The sequence below is a fragment of the Sinohyriopsis cumingii genome, chromosome 19 (assembly GCF_028554795.1).
Source record: "Sinohyriopsis cumingii isolate HCF-2022 chromosome 19, ASM2855479v2, whole genome shotgun sequence".
NCBI classification, from domain to species: Eukaryota; Metazoa; Mollusca; class Bivalvia; order Unionida; family Unionidae; genus Sinohyriopsis; species Sinohyriopsis cumingii.
Genome location: NC_142979.1, coordinates 9,024,908 through 9,038,520, shown reverse-complemented (window position 1 = coordinate 9,038,520; position 13,613 = coordinate 9,024,908). Strand labels below are relative to the sequence as shown.

The following is a 13,613-nucleotide window of genomic DNA, read 5'->3' as shown; positions in this document are numbered from 1 at the left end:
AAATACTAGTACATCATAAATCCAGCCCTCCCAGACTAAAATGTTTTAGCTAAAAAGCTAAAATGTATCTGCCCATCTAGATGGTAGAGTGATCTCCACTTGATACTGACATTGGCGCCAAATCCTTGGAGATACATCCCCTTACTCTGGGGGAACCATCTCCAGTACCCTAAGGTACCTGAGTCAATGTCTAGATAACCCGTCTGGAAAACAGTCTCCATATATCGGGGAGTGGCTTTGAAAGGGAAAAAATTTCCTCACAGAAATCCAAAGGATGTTGTGAAGCCACATCCTTATCAAGCTATCAAACAACTTATAGGTCCCACCAGAACCAGCTGAGCCTTTCAAGACGAAAGATCTCTGAGATAAAAGCTTAAGAAGCAGACTCGAATATCCATCCCATGTCACAGATAATGACAGAGAACAGTGTTTGTGGTGACTGCCATAGCTTCATGATCCAAGTTGCAAAGCATATTCATTTGGTCTGGGTTATTTTCCAATACACAGAATGAATTACCCACTTTATCTAGAACAAAAAAGTCTGTGCGGATATGTCATCCTTTCCCTCTATGAAGGGTAAGAAGAGGCATGATCTCCCTCAACCCAAAGCTTGGCCCTTCTTACCTACCTACCTACCACAGCAGCCCTCACAACTGGGTCTAGAACGAAGAGGTCTATTGCTGCACTGAGCAATCCAGCAGGCAAAGGATTTCTCAGGTGGGTAGAGAAGCAAGGAAGCCACCATTGTTCTGATTTTCAATGCTCTTTCCTCAGGGAGACATACTCTGTTTACTGACTGTTGGACTCCATACCTATGTAAATAAAGTGTTGAGTTGGTATGAGATCAGATTTATCCTTGTTGACATGGAGGAATGTAACATGGGATATCATGTCTTGCTCCAAGATATAACTCACCCAATGTATTATAAAATGAAGTGCAGGTGGTTTGCTGTTGCCACCATGGAGGTGGTCCAGACATGGGCCATTTCCCAGTCCATCAATCAAACTGAACACCATTGACTGTCTGTATGCAAATCGCAGGAACTTCTTGGAAGCTGTCAATTGAGACATAATTCCACAGCCTGTCATCGCATATCTTGTCCCATTCCACAGGCTGTCATGGCATATCTTGTCCCATTTGGCAGCAAAGAACTGGAGCCTTCCTCCTACCGGGACCTGTGATAAGGGTGGTGTGAAGATGATTTCATTTTTTAGATTAAAAAGCTCTCATGCAAAAAATGCTGCCAAAAATAATAACTTTCTCTTTGCTTCTTGTCCACTTTTGTTCAGGAGAACTGTGGTTTTCAATGGTTATTGGTTTGGCAGAACTGCTTCCAAGTGGCTTGTGTCCTAGGAGTGTCCTGTGATCTTTTAATTAACTGCCTTGACAATCCCTCCACTGTAGCTGAAACTATGAGGGAGGGAAATTGGTATCGTTGGTGGCTTCTTTGCAGATTTTCATCAACCAGACCATTAAAGAGGAGATTAGATTATAAAGGTTGTGATCATAGTACAGCCTAATGATAATCATTCCACCAGTTTCAAGTTTGTAGCTGCTGTTACAGCATTGGCTACAGTATGTTGGACAGCTCTGTTTAAGGTGTCAGCCATTCTGGAAACAGACACCCACACGTGTCCTATGGGATTCAGGGTAACAAGAGATACACTTTGTTCTGCCAGCTGAAAGATCATCATAGATAGTAATCACACAACAACTGCTATTTTATTAATAGACTTTCAATCCATGGCTTTTTCATTTCGAAAAATGCAATATTTAAGTTGACTGCTCAGGTCAACTAATATAAAACTGGTATGTGGGACTTATAGAACTGCTGGATAAAGTTCGAGGGAAGGCGTGTTTGTGAGAAAAAGAGTTGGTTGACACTTGGGTCTTGTAACTGACGATACCAGTTTATGGACGTAATCTGAAACCAGATAGTCACTAATCAACTGATGCCAGAATTTAGACCAAGCAGTTGTTGCAGGGTGAGGAGGAGGACAGAAATCCGCTGGCAGTAGGTGGAAAATTCCAGTCATGGCACATAAGGCTTAGTCTTCGTGCATCAAGTAATATCTAATAACAATGAGGGGAACTGAGAGCAAGTTCTGTTGTCTTTGAATAAGCATGTTGAAGTTGATGTCTCTTGCAATACCTGTGAAGAATTTCAAAGAAGGTGGTTCACTAACTTGCAGAACGTGTTGAGTTACATATGGTGACTTCACTAAGTACAGGCTTTCTTTGAGTGGAACTGATTAAAAACAAAGTGAAGCAACATATCTTGAATACTAAGGCACTAAGCTGGGTATTGTACACAGGGAGTACCTAGGAGGGAGTACTTAGGGGCACTATATGGGTTAGACTGATCCATGAGAATGCATGTATAACCTGGGTATGTAAAACTGGACAAAGGTCAATCTTCTAAGGGCTGATACTCTATGATCGATTGTACAATCGGAGGTATATAGTGTAGTCAAGTGAGAAGGTCTGGGTTGGCATTTGTCTTGGGATGGAGTACAAGATAGTGATCCATGTAGCCATTCCATAATTCTGATATGCACGATGGTAAGTGAAACTGAATGTTTCTTCTCAAGCTCACTCACCAGCAAGTTTTATGGTGTCAAATACTAACATGATAATGTCCTCATCCCTCAATTCAATACCTTCCCCTTTATTGCCCAATGTGCTGCTGCACACTGACTTCTGTCCATAACATTCAAGCCTGACATGTCTTGATAGATTGACGACTGCAGTCAGATGCACATGTAGAGTGGTTATCAGTCTGGTTTTGCCCATGGTTTAAATATGTAACACAGAAATTTATCATGCACTATAAACAGGTGTAGAGCAGCACGCGTCCTGCTTTATGAACTTGATAGGGTATGCGCAGAGCTACACACTATGACAATTACATGTAAATAGGGTGCAAGTGGCTGCCCATACAGGTAGAGTATTGGACTTTCTCTACAAATGCTTACGAAGTGGATGCTAATATATAAATTCTAATAAAGGTTACCTATAGAAAAGCCTATACAAGTAAAATCATTGAGGCATCACTTAGAGTAACTATGAAGTAGATGCTATGACTGAACTATGCATAGAAAAACTACTGTATGTTTCCAACTGTGGTAGACACAATACAGCAACATAATGGAGTTTTCTATAGTACAAACTATACAATGACATAAAAATGCACTGAAGCGTCATTAATGATACTTGTGCTACAATATCAATTGTACAACAATGTTACCTGTAGGACAATGTTACCTGCATGAAAGAGGAAAGGCCAAATGGTGGCCTATACAGGTACAATCAGTAGAACATCACATATACAACTTTGAAGTGGATGCCATGACAAGGTTAATATCAGAAACTTACCTGACCATAGCAGGAATTATAAACCAATATTACAGGAGTTTTATTTATTACTCACCTTTAAACACAGTTATAGCAATCATGACTGATGCTGGTACATACCAAGGGCAACTAAGTGTGTGAGGTTGGCAAAGTGATGGCACCAAATAGCCAAAAACTTTGCCATCAAAGAAAGAAAGAACAGAAAAGTTGGAGATTTGTATCAAGTATGCTCTCCTTAGACGAGAACACTCCTGCAACTTGCTTTAAGGTAGAAAAGTTCCAAAATGCTTGTGTGTGGATTGTGAGGCTCTCTGTCTGTAGAGAGAGTGCTACTCAGCATGATCTGAAGTAGCAACTTAAGTTTTCATGGAATTTGGCATCAATTCCTGTATCAATCAAGGGGAGATTACTCACTCTAACTACCACCTGGGTGGGCATGTAACTTTTAGCTTTTAGCTAAAACATTTAAGCCTGGGAGGGCTGATTTGAGAGGTAGGAGTATTCTTCCAAAGGAATTAGAATCAGGTAATGTATTTGAAGAAGTGATGTTAATGATGTGGTACAAACAAACAAAAACTGCTTAGTCAGCACAAGGTACAGATAATTAAAATTATTTCAAAGCAGACAGAAGACAAAACAAAATCAAGTGATCCTACTACTCACTTGATTTGAGCTCTTGGGAACAGGGTTCCATAACTTTTCAGAACTCAATCAAGTACACTCGTTATTTCACATAAGATCTCCGACAGAGATTTGCAATGTTAATGAAAATAACCATCTTAATACTGTACCAGCATGACAAAAGAAAAGGTTGCAAATAATGCAGAAAGACTTAATTTGGAAAAGCTCTGTCAGATTTATAACCAAATATTTGTACAAAATGAATATTGCTAAAGATCGATTTGCAAAAAAGCGTGTGAACAATAATTTACCAAATTAAAAGAACTTCATTATGTCAAGATATTATATTTAACAATATCAGTGAAAATATGTTTAATGTTATCAGTAACACAAGCTAACTAAGGATCTGTTATCAATCTTACCATCATGGGCATCCATGTGCCTTTCAAGTTTATTCCTACGGATTGTCTGGTAGTTGCATAGGTCACAGGAGTATCTGAAAGATCAAATAGACAGGCACAATAAAAGACACTCTGCAGCTGGCAAGTAATTCAAAAGACAAGTAGTTGGCCCTGGCCTGCATGTATAGTCAATCCCCAAACTTGATTAAATTAGTGTTATAAACACCAAGATGTATCCATATACAAGCTACCGGGAAATCCTGATACAACACATATGTTGTTATAACATGAATTCAGATATAACACAGTTGCAGTATGGCTACCAAATTTTTAGAACCTCTTCACTAATTTCTTCCAAATGATCTCTGAATTACTGCAAGTGTAATTGCCAAGTAATGCAAAGTATGTTTTTGTTACTGTTCAGTACAAAGACCTATGTACGCATTTCAGCTAATTTATCTGTATTAACCTAAATACCAGTTTCTCATTAGAAATGCAAAATGTCCAATTTAGGCATTTTATTTTGGCCCAAAAATATGTCAGACTCATCCAGCCTGAATAATTCCAAAAAATATACTTTATAGTCTTTCATATGTTTGTGCAAGTTTATTAACAAGAAATTAAGCATTTATATTCTAATGGATTCTAGCAAACAAAACTCATTTAACTACATTTTCAATGGAATTACTATGAGGGATGCCATGAGAACTCTCACATATGTATATACCAATCCATAGGCCTGGGTGAAAGAAATAATCATCAAATATGGAATCATTGTTTTAGGTATTTCTTGCTAAATATACATCAATTTAAGTTGGTAACTGCATTGCTAAACCATTTTATGCCCCACCACCCCCATCTTGTATAGCCAACTATAATATGGTGTAATATGGTGGTCAACACTATTGGAATAACCACCCACATTAATGAAATCCAAAAAAAATTCATACTTGCCAGAAAATGTATTGTGAGGTGAAAAATAGATTTGTGACTCAAAAACCCCGATATGATCATATTTAGAAAAAGATTATATTCTCTGATCTTAGTTTAAAAAAGGTGAGAATGAGAAAGAGACCTCTCTTAACCCCATAACATATATATACCCTAAACTGTATAAATGCTAATCAGCTGTACTAAATCCAAATGGAAAACTATCACCTTGGAGCAGTTCATACATTTGACTGTTGAAGACATGAATAAAGGGTAAGCTGGTTGGAGAATGACAAATAACATTGCACCAATTATTTTATCAACTGACAACAGCTAGGATGATGATGTGTTGAGAATCCTTTGTGGGACAACCCATTAGGCTACTTTGCATAGGTAAAGTACATGTTTGCATAGGTAAAGTACACATTTGCATACGTAAAGTACACATTTACATAGGTAAAGTACACATTTGCATAGGTAAAGTACATGTTTGCATAGGTAAAGTACACATTTGCATAGGTAAAGTACACATTTGCATAGGTAAAGTACACATTTGCGTAGGTAAAGTACATGTTTGCATAGGTAAAGTACACATTTGCATCAGTAAAGTACATATTTGCATCAGTAAAGTGCAAGTTTGAAGTTGTCTTAGTGAAAGTGATGCATGCTGAAGCACAAAAGTTACTAAATCTTTCCTTTCCCCATCAAATTCATTAAAGAATCACATTAATATCAGTAGAATAGGAGGAGGAAATGCTGATCATCTGAATAGCTGATTTTGTTTTTCTCATAAATGACCAGCTATTTATGCAATCTTTAAAGACTGGGGTAAATCTAATGCACATCATCCTCATCTTTATCAACCAAAGCCTTGACTTTGTATGCTGTATTTGTAACAAGCATTGAGGGAACATTCCATAAAAAGTAGGATTTCCCAAAATTCCCTCTATGATAGCTTTGAAACTGAATTCAGTTCTTTCCACAGCAGAATCAGAATTATCAATATTATTATAGTGGAACAGTCATTGGCTTGAGGGTCTTTGTCCTACATGGGTATGTTCCTGGATAAGTCATACCATAAGGCAAAGACATCAAGTCATTAACATGCATTGCTTAGAATCGTCCATACAGAAAGGCTATGAAAGCTGGTCTTGTGCCATGCAGAACTCCCTACATGTTTACAAAGGTGATGGTCTGACATGACTGCCAACATCGGCTGAGTTGGCATTGATGTCTGGGTTAGTATTGCCGGCCAGCTCACTATATGGTCCAGGCAGCAAAAGACATCATTGCTGACGGTATGGATGAATGATCTTAGAAAGGATGAACAAACTTGAAAACTTAACCCATACTGTGTATACTTTGTCTGAAAGGCTGGACGGGTCTATCAACATCTGGGACTGCAAACATATGACTGATAACCCATACTGTGTATACTTTGTCTGAATGGTTGGATGGGTCTATCAACAGCTGGGACTGCAAATATATGACTGATAACCCATACTGTGTATACTTTGTCTGAATGGCTGAATGGGTCTATCAACAGCTGGGACTGCAAACATATGACTGATAACCCATACTGTGTATACTTTGTCTGAATGGCTGGATGGGTCTATCAACATCTGGGACTGCAAACATATGACTGATAACCCATACTGTGTATACTTTGTCTGAATGGCTGGATGGGTCTATCAACATCTGGGACTGCAAATATATGACTGATAACCCATACTGTGTATACTTTGTCTGAATGGCTGAATGGGTCTATCAACAGCTGGGACTGCAAACATATGACTGATAACCCATACTGTGTATACTTTGTCTGAATGGCTGGATGGGTCTATCAACATCTGGGACTGCAAATATATGACTGATAACCCATACTGTGTATACTTTGTCTGAATGGCTGGATGGGTCTATCAACATCTGGGACTGCAAACATATGATTGATAACCCATACTGTGTATACTTTGTCTGAATGGCTGGATGGGTCTATCAACAGCTGGGACTGCAAACATATGACTGATAACCCATACTGTGTATACTTTGTCTGAATGGCTGAATGGGTCTATCAACAGCTGGGACTGCAAATATATGACTGATAACCCATACTGTGTATACTTTGTCTGAATGGCTGGATGGGTCTATCAACATCTGGGACTGCAAACATATGACTGATAACCCATACTGTGTATACTTTGTCTGAATGGCTGAATGGGTCTATCAACAGCTGGGACTGCAAATATATGACTGATAACCCATACTGTGTATACTTTGTCTGGATTTCTGGATGGGTCTATCAACAGCTGGGACTGCAAACATATGACTGATAACCCATACTGTGTATACTTTGTCTGAATTGCTGGATGGGTCTATCAACATCTTGGACTGCAAATATATGACTGATAACCCATACTGTGTATACTTTGTCTGAATGGCTGGATGGGTCTATCAACAGCTGGGACTGCAAATATATGACTGATAACCCATACTGTGGATACTTTGTCTAAATGGCTGGATGGGTCTATCGTATACTTTGTCGGAATGGCTGGATGGGTCTAACAACAGCTGGGACTGCAAATATATGACTGATAACCCAATTAGCCATGAAGCTGCTGGGGTGGCAAATAAACCATCATAAGAATCATCCTGGCTGGATCAGTCAGAAAAAGAAGAAAAAAACACTCTCATACACCTGGATTCTTGAGCCATATCATGACCAGGCAGGAAGCTAGACTTATACCCAGTAGGTTGACTATATTTGTATGACATATATTGGTATGTCGATATTCTTGACAATGCTTAATAATTCATACTGATCATCCTCAATTCACGATACTTCTTTGCATCCCCAACTAAACTAGATAATGAGTCTGAGGTTGGATGTCAACTTTAAATGTCTTCTTTACTGGATTTGGATCTGGCCCTTGTCTTTTTTACCTTAATTTATTTTTGAACAACTCAAAAACAACTCTGGACCATACATCTTCTGGACAATAAGCATTGTCAAGGCAGGAGTAGTGAAGGGGGGCACTTTACGTACAATGGGAATTAGCATTAAAAACACCCTTGGGGCACTTTACGTACAATGGAAATTTAACATGGAGAAAAATCGTGGGGCACTTTACGTACAATGGGAATTTAACATGGAGAAAAATCGTGGGGCACTTTACCGACAAGGGGAATTTAACATGGGAATAGAGTTTGGGCTTGTTTAGGGACAAGGGGAATTTAACATGGGATTTTTTTTAAAAAAAATTTTTAAAAAAGGGGTAGGCAATTCAAAAGACTATCTCTTTTCGAGAAATATGGCTGGCCCTGAAAAGGGCCTTTGGCTTTCTTCTTCTATTTCCTCCATCTTCTCATCCAGCCCCTAATCTTTCCCCAAATTCCTTTTTTTTTCTTCTTCTTTTCATTTTCCGGTATCCAGTCTGGGTGACCCATGGCTCGGAACTTCTGTTGGATTTTTATCCAGTTATTGTTCAGTCTCTCATATTCTTCTTTTTTCTTTCTATTCTCTTGTTCTTTTCTATCTTTTGCCCACCTGTCCTTAATTTTCTGCACTTCTTCCTCTATTATCTTTTTCATCTTTTCTTCCGCTTTCTTTAGTTGTTCAATGCCCCTTTTCACGAACTTCCACTCTGACCATTTCTCTAGTTCTTCTAAATAGCATCTCACTGCTTTTACTTTGTCCATAGACTCTTTTATAGTCCCCACTCTTACATACTCTGGTTTAATCAATCCTCTCAATCTCTTAACTTCTTCCTCTATCATCTCCTCTATCATCTTCCTCGCTAACTGTAGTTCATTGACATAGTCAAGACTTTTTCTCAACCTCCATTCTCTTTCTATCCTTTCAATAGTGTACTCTCCATCCATCATCCAAAAATAAACATTTCTTAAGTCATTGAACAACGCCGACACTTCCATCTTGTATCTGTTATTCCTTAGAATGGTTTGAACGAAGAATACTGTGGGTTCTTATACGAAAAGCGCAGACATGAAGGAAAACATCCCCTAAAACATAAAATGGATCTTACCTAGATCATGACCCAACAACGCGCGGACGTGAAGGAAAACATCCCCACTTTTCTCATTTCATATAATCAAACCCAAACTATACTCTCCACATTTGCTAAGAAACCCATAATCTACTATTCACACAAACATACCTGAGCTCTTACCAACACACAAACACATACACTTCCACTATTAATAAAGAGTTAGTGTTTATATACACACTACTCTACCTACACACATTGGCAAATCGATCGTTATTTCTTTTCTAGAGTATTGGGTAGCCCTGAAAAGGGCTGTTTTGTTTGGAACTTCATGGGCACCTGGTTAATGGTGGCACCTTCCAGGCCTGGCGCCACATACACATCTTATCCCCCAGTTACTTTTTACCTTTTGGGGGGAGAGAGCAGAGGCAGGATATGTTGCTTCAGAATCCCAATTTTCACTCTCTGGGATTTTGAAATTTCTTCTCTCCTTTTCCTCCTCCTCTTCTTTATATCTTCTCTCCTCCTCTTCTTTTTTTCTTCTTTCCTCCTCTCTTATCCTTCCCTCCTCGACAATGGCTTCAGCGGCCAGTTCATTTAATATGCGCCTGGCATATTCCAGATGCACATGAAGCTCCAACAGTTTCTCCAGTCTCGTGTTCATTTTTGGTGTTGATCAATCAACAAGGGTAGCTGGACTGCCTAACCACTTTCAATTTATACTGAAAGCGCGGACGTGAAGGAAAACATCCCCTAATAACATAAAATTCATCTTACCTAGATCATCAACCAAAAAAAACAACAACGCGCGGACCTAAAAGAAACACTCACTCACTTTTTATTCTACCCATCACTATTGTAAAATTTTTTTATAAATCACTTCAATAGACTATCCACATACTCAAAGCAATCCAATCTAATCCCAAATATACACCTCAAACACTAAGATAAGATATCATTTTAATCTACTATCCACACCAACTTACTTTTAGCTCTTACTAACACTAACACACAAACACACAAACACATACCCTCACATTTTTTAAGAGAGAGTTAGTGTTTATTTTCACACTACTCTACTTACACACATTGGCAAATTGATCGTTATTTCTTTTCTAGAGTATTGGGTAGCCCTGAAAAGGGCTGTTTTTTTGTTTTGCTATGGCATTCTTTTTTTAGTTTCTAAGAATGCGATGTCCTCTGAGGATAGACTTTCTGGCGATAGGTCTGCTTCTTCGGAAAGAGAAGAAGAACTCTTTGGTGTCGATACGGCAATCGACAAAGCCTCTGTCAGCTTCAGGTTGCTGCTGCTCTTGTTGTTGTTGTTGTTGTTGTTGCTGCTGTCTCTGAAGTCTGTACTTCTCTGTCCATTCTTCTTTTTCCCTGTTCACTTCTTCTCTGAAGAGCTCTTCTATTAGGTCTTCAGTGATTTTTAACATTCTCACATTCTCTGTTTCTTCTGGCTTCGGTATCAGACTGTGTCTGACCCTATGCAAATTCACGTAGGCTTCGTTGAGCTTAGCTAGTTTGGAGCACATCTTCGTAGGAGGATGAGTCGACAATGGATGGTTAGACTGGGAACAAACCGGTTCTTAAAGTTAAAGCGCGGACGTGAAGGAAAACATCCCCCACACGGTTTTCGAGCCGCAACGTTCATGAGAGGGATAGTAAGAAATGAAAGAGCATCAATCCAACATTCTTATAGCTAAACAAAAGACAAAGGCATTTTTTTTCAAAACACAACATTTTTTATTTAAAAATCACTTAACACTAAACAACAACATTTTTAACAATAATCCAACACTATAACATCAAACAATTTTCTTCAAATCACAAACATTTTTTCTTCAAATACTAACTACTTTGAACAAGGCTGACAACGTTGTGAATGAAATTGTGATTTCCACTGTTGGAAATCATTAGGCCATTGATGGACACTACGTTTCCTAGCTTGAGACAAAAGATAAGCATAATGGTCACAAAACCATCGGTCTACTTTCACATCGTTTCTAGCAGAAGAACGAGGATCGAAATGAGTCACTAAATGTTCTAAGGAATAGCCCAGGCTGCGATGATGCAGAAAATACACGCAATATTGTCCACACACCAAGGAATCTGTGCCTTGTAATTTCACATTATTGAATCGGGTGGTTTGAGCATTTCTTCTCATAAAGTCGATGATATCGTCTTCCAAAGGGGGCAATCCATACGAATCGAAATATTCCACACATCCTTCTTGAGGAAAGTAGACGGCTACCCAGTGGGTTCCTGGGAGATGACTGTCGTCCGTGTTGATCACGTAAGCTTGATGGTCTTTAGGTTTGCGATGAGGGAGTTCATCTTTAGCACAGACGACAGGATTCCAAGAAGCCGTATACGAACTGTGGTTCAAAAGGTAATAAAGTTCCCAGGTATCCACTGTTTTGTGTTTTTTTCTTCTTCACAGGTAATAATAAGTCGTCAATTCGATCCTGACCTTTTGCTTGAAAATGTCTGACGAATAAACGGTTATTCGTTCTGTTTCCTCACTCTGATTCAGGAGAGCTTCAATACGATGGATCTCTTGAGTGGTTAATGCTGGACAAGAATGTTCACGCAAGTCTTTATACCACTGGTGCAACACGTCTTTGTTCGAGATGAGACTCCAAGCTTCGTCCAGATACTCGTCCAATTTTTCTTCTTGACTTAACATTAGGCATTTATCGTGTTGAATTTGACTGGGATGATCGTTTTGACATCCATAACAATTTTTCTTGATCAATTCCGTCATTTTGTCGACCAAGTGTTTGGCAAAACAGGAGACTAAATGGGCTTCTTGTTCTGGCCATCTCGATTTCATCATGATCACTTCTTCTTTTTCCACGGTCTCCTTACATTCCATCTCCAAAGTTTCTCCACTAGGTAAAGAGGGATAACAGTCTTCCATGGCTTCTAGTAATCTAGGATGACTTCTCTTAAACTGTTGATTTCTATCGTATTATCAAATTCTGCATACAGGATGACGTTCACTGTGTTCCCTGCTTCCAGTGCACTCGCAAACTGAATTTCCACTCGAATCTGGCCAGATTTTATAGGGTGGAAATGTCCCTCGTCGCTGCCTTGGTCTAGAGTGAAATCGAAAGCCCACAAAGCATAGCCTCCGTCATAATCGTCGTACGTAATGCCGTGACTGGTGTTGGTTCCTAACTGACCGGTGGCTTCGTACAGGGACAAGTACGATCTCAAGTAATTCTTCTGGGCAAAGTTAGGCTCGAAAGGTCGGGTACACAAGGTCTTGCCATCGCGACTGACTTCGATCTTGGACACATTGTAATGCTTAAACTCAAAAGGATTTTCGTTGTGGACTCCGTTGAAGGCTGTATTCTTGACGATACCAACAATCAAACGCTTGGGTAACTGTCCTTGGAACAGATGATCTTTGATCATGGATCGCTGTCCAGCAGGAATGGTGAACGTTTTCACTTCTACGCGTCGTATGGGATACTTGGCGGTCGTTCTGCTCAACGTCTGACTGATGTCGTTACCTACTTTAGGTAACACTTCTACGCGACGCACGTAGAGCCTGGCTTCTTGAATGATGGTTTTGTAAGTGGCATCATTAGCCATCAAATGGAAAGCAGCACTGCTACGATTCAGTCTCAGGCGGATATCCACACCGTTCAGCAAATACTTTTCTTGTAACCACATGTCCAAATGCAAACGATCCATCAGTTCTAAACTTCGCCCTTGCAGAATTTTAGTTCTACGTGTGTTAAACCCCACATTGTGAGGATTGTCATCTGCTGTCAGGGCTGTATCGCTAAACGTGTTCTCACCTGCCGTGTCAGGTTTCCATACCACGCAAGCATCCAGATGAGTGTTCTTGGCTTCTTTTCCGTACGTCAAGAGATTTTCCAAGTAGGCGCGATACGGGTAAGTATCCATGCTGCTACTGACCAGTTTGTTATTCAAGTACAAGTCCACTTCGCTGAACAAGGAATGCATGAAATTGTTGACGGGCGCTACCCTATCATTGGCTCCAGGATTGGTGTTGTCAGTTTTGATCACTTTGACTTTCAAATACAGGTAACTGCTATTCAGATCGATGTAATCTTCGGGCTGTCCTTTGATTTCAAACTCGATGGGAGCGGAATCGGTCAATGAGGAGACCGGGTGAAATTCCACCCACTGGGATTCTTGCATCGTCATCATGGTGGGGGGCATGGCAAACATATCCAGTTCCGTCTTGGAACAAGCACAAGACTCTCGGTGCATCATTTTTTTGTTCTTCCTCAATAATCGAAAACGTCTAAGTCTCGAACGGTT

At 39.6% G+C, this 13,613-nt stretch overlaps 1 protein-coding gene across 2 annotated transcripts in view; it reads right to left on the bottom strand.

The window, feature by feature from the left end:
- The window catches only part of LOC149775118 (uncharacterized), a 62,661-nt gene that overhangs the window by 17,282 nt on the left and 31,766 nt on the right, over positions 1-13,613 (bottom strand). For both annotated transcript variants that reach the window (XR_016416606.1, XM_089944205.1), the window contains exon 5: positions 4,399-4,472. Coding sequence is in view for 1 of the 2 variants with exons in the window: in XM_089944205.1 (XP_089800331.1) it covers positions 4,399-4,472 (74 nt within the window). In the remaining variant the exon portion in view is untranslated. The remainder of the gene's footprint in view (positions 1-4,398; positions 4,473-13,613) is intronic.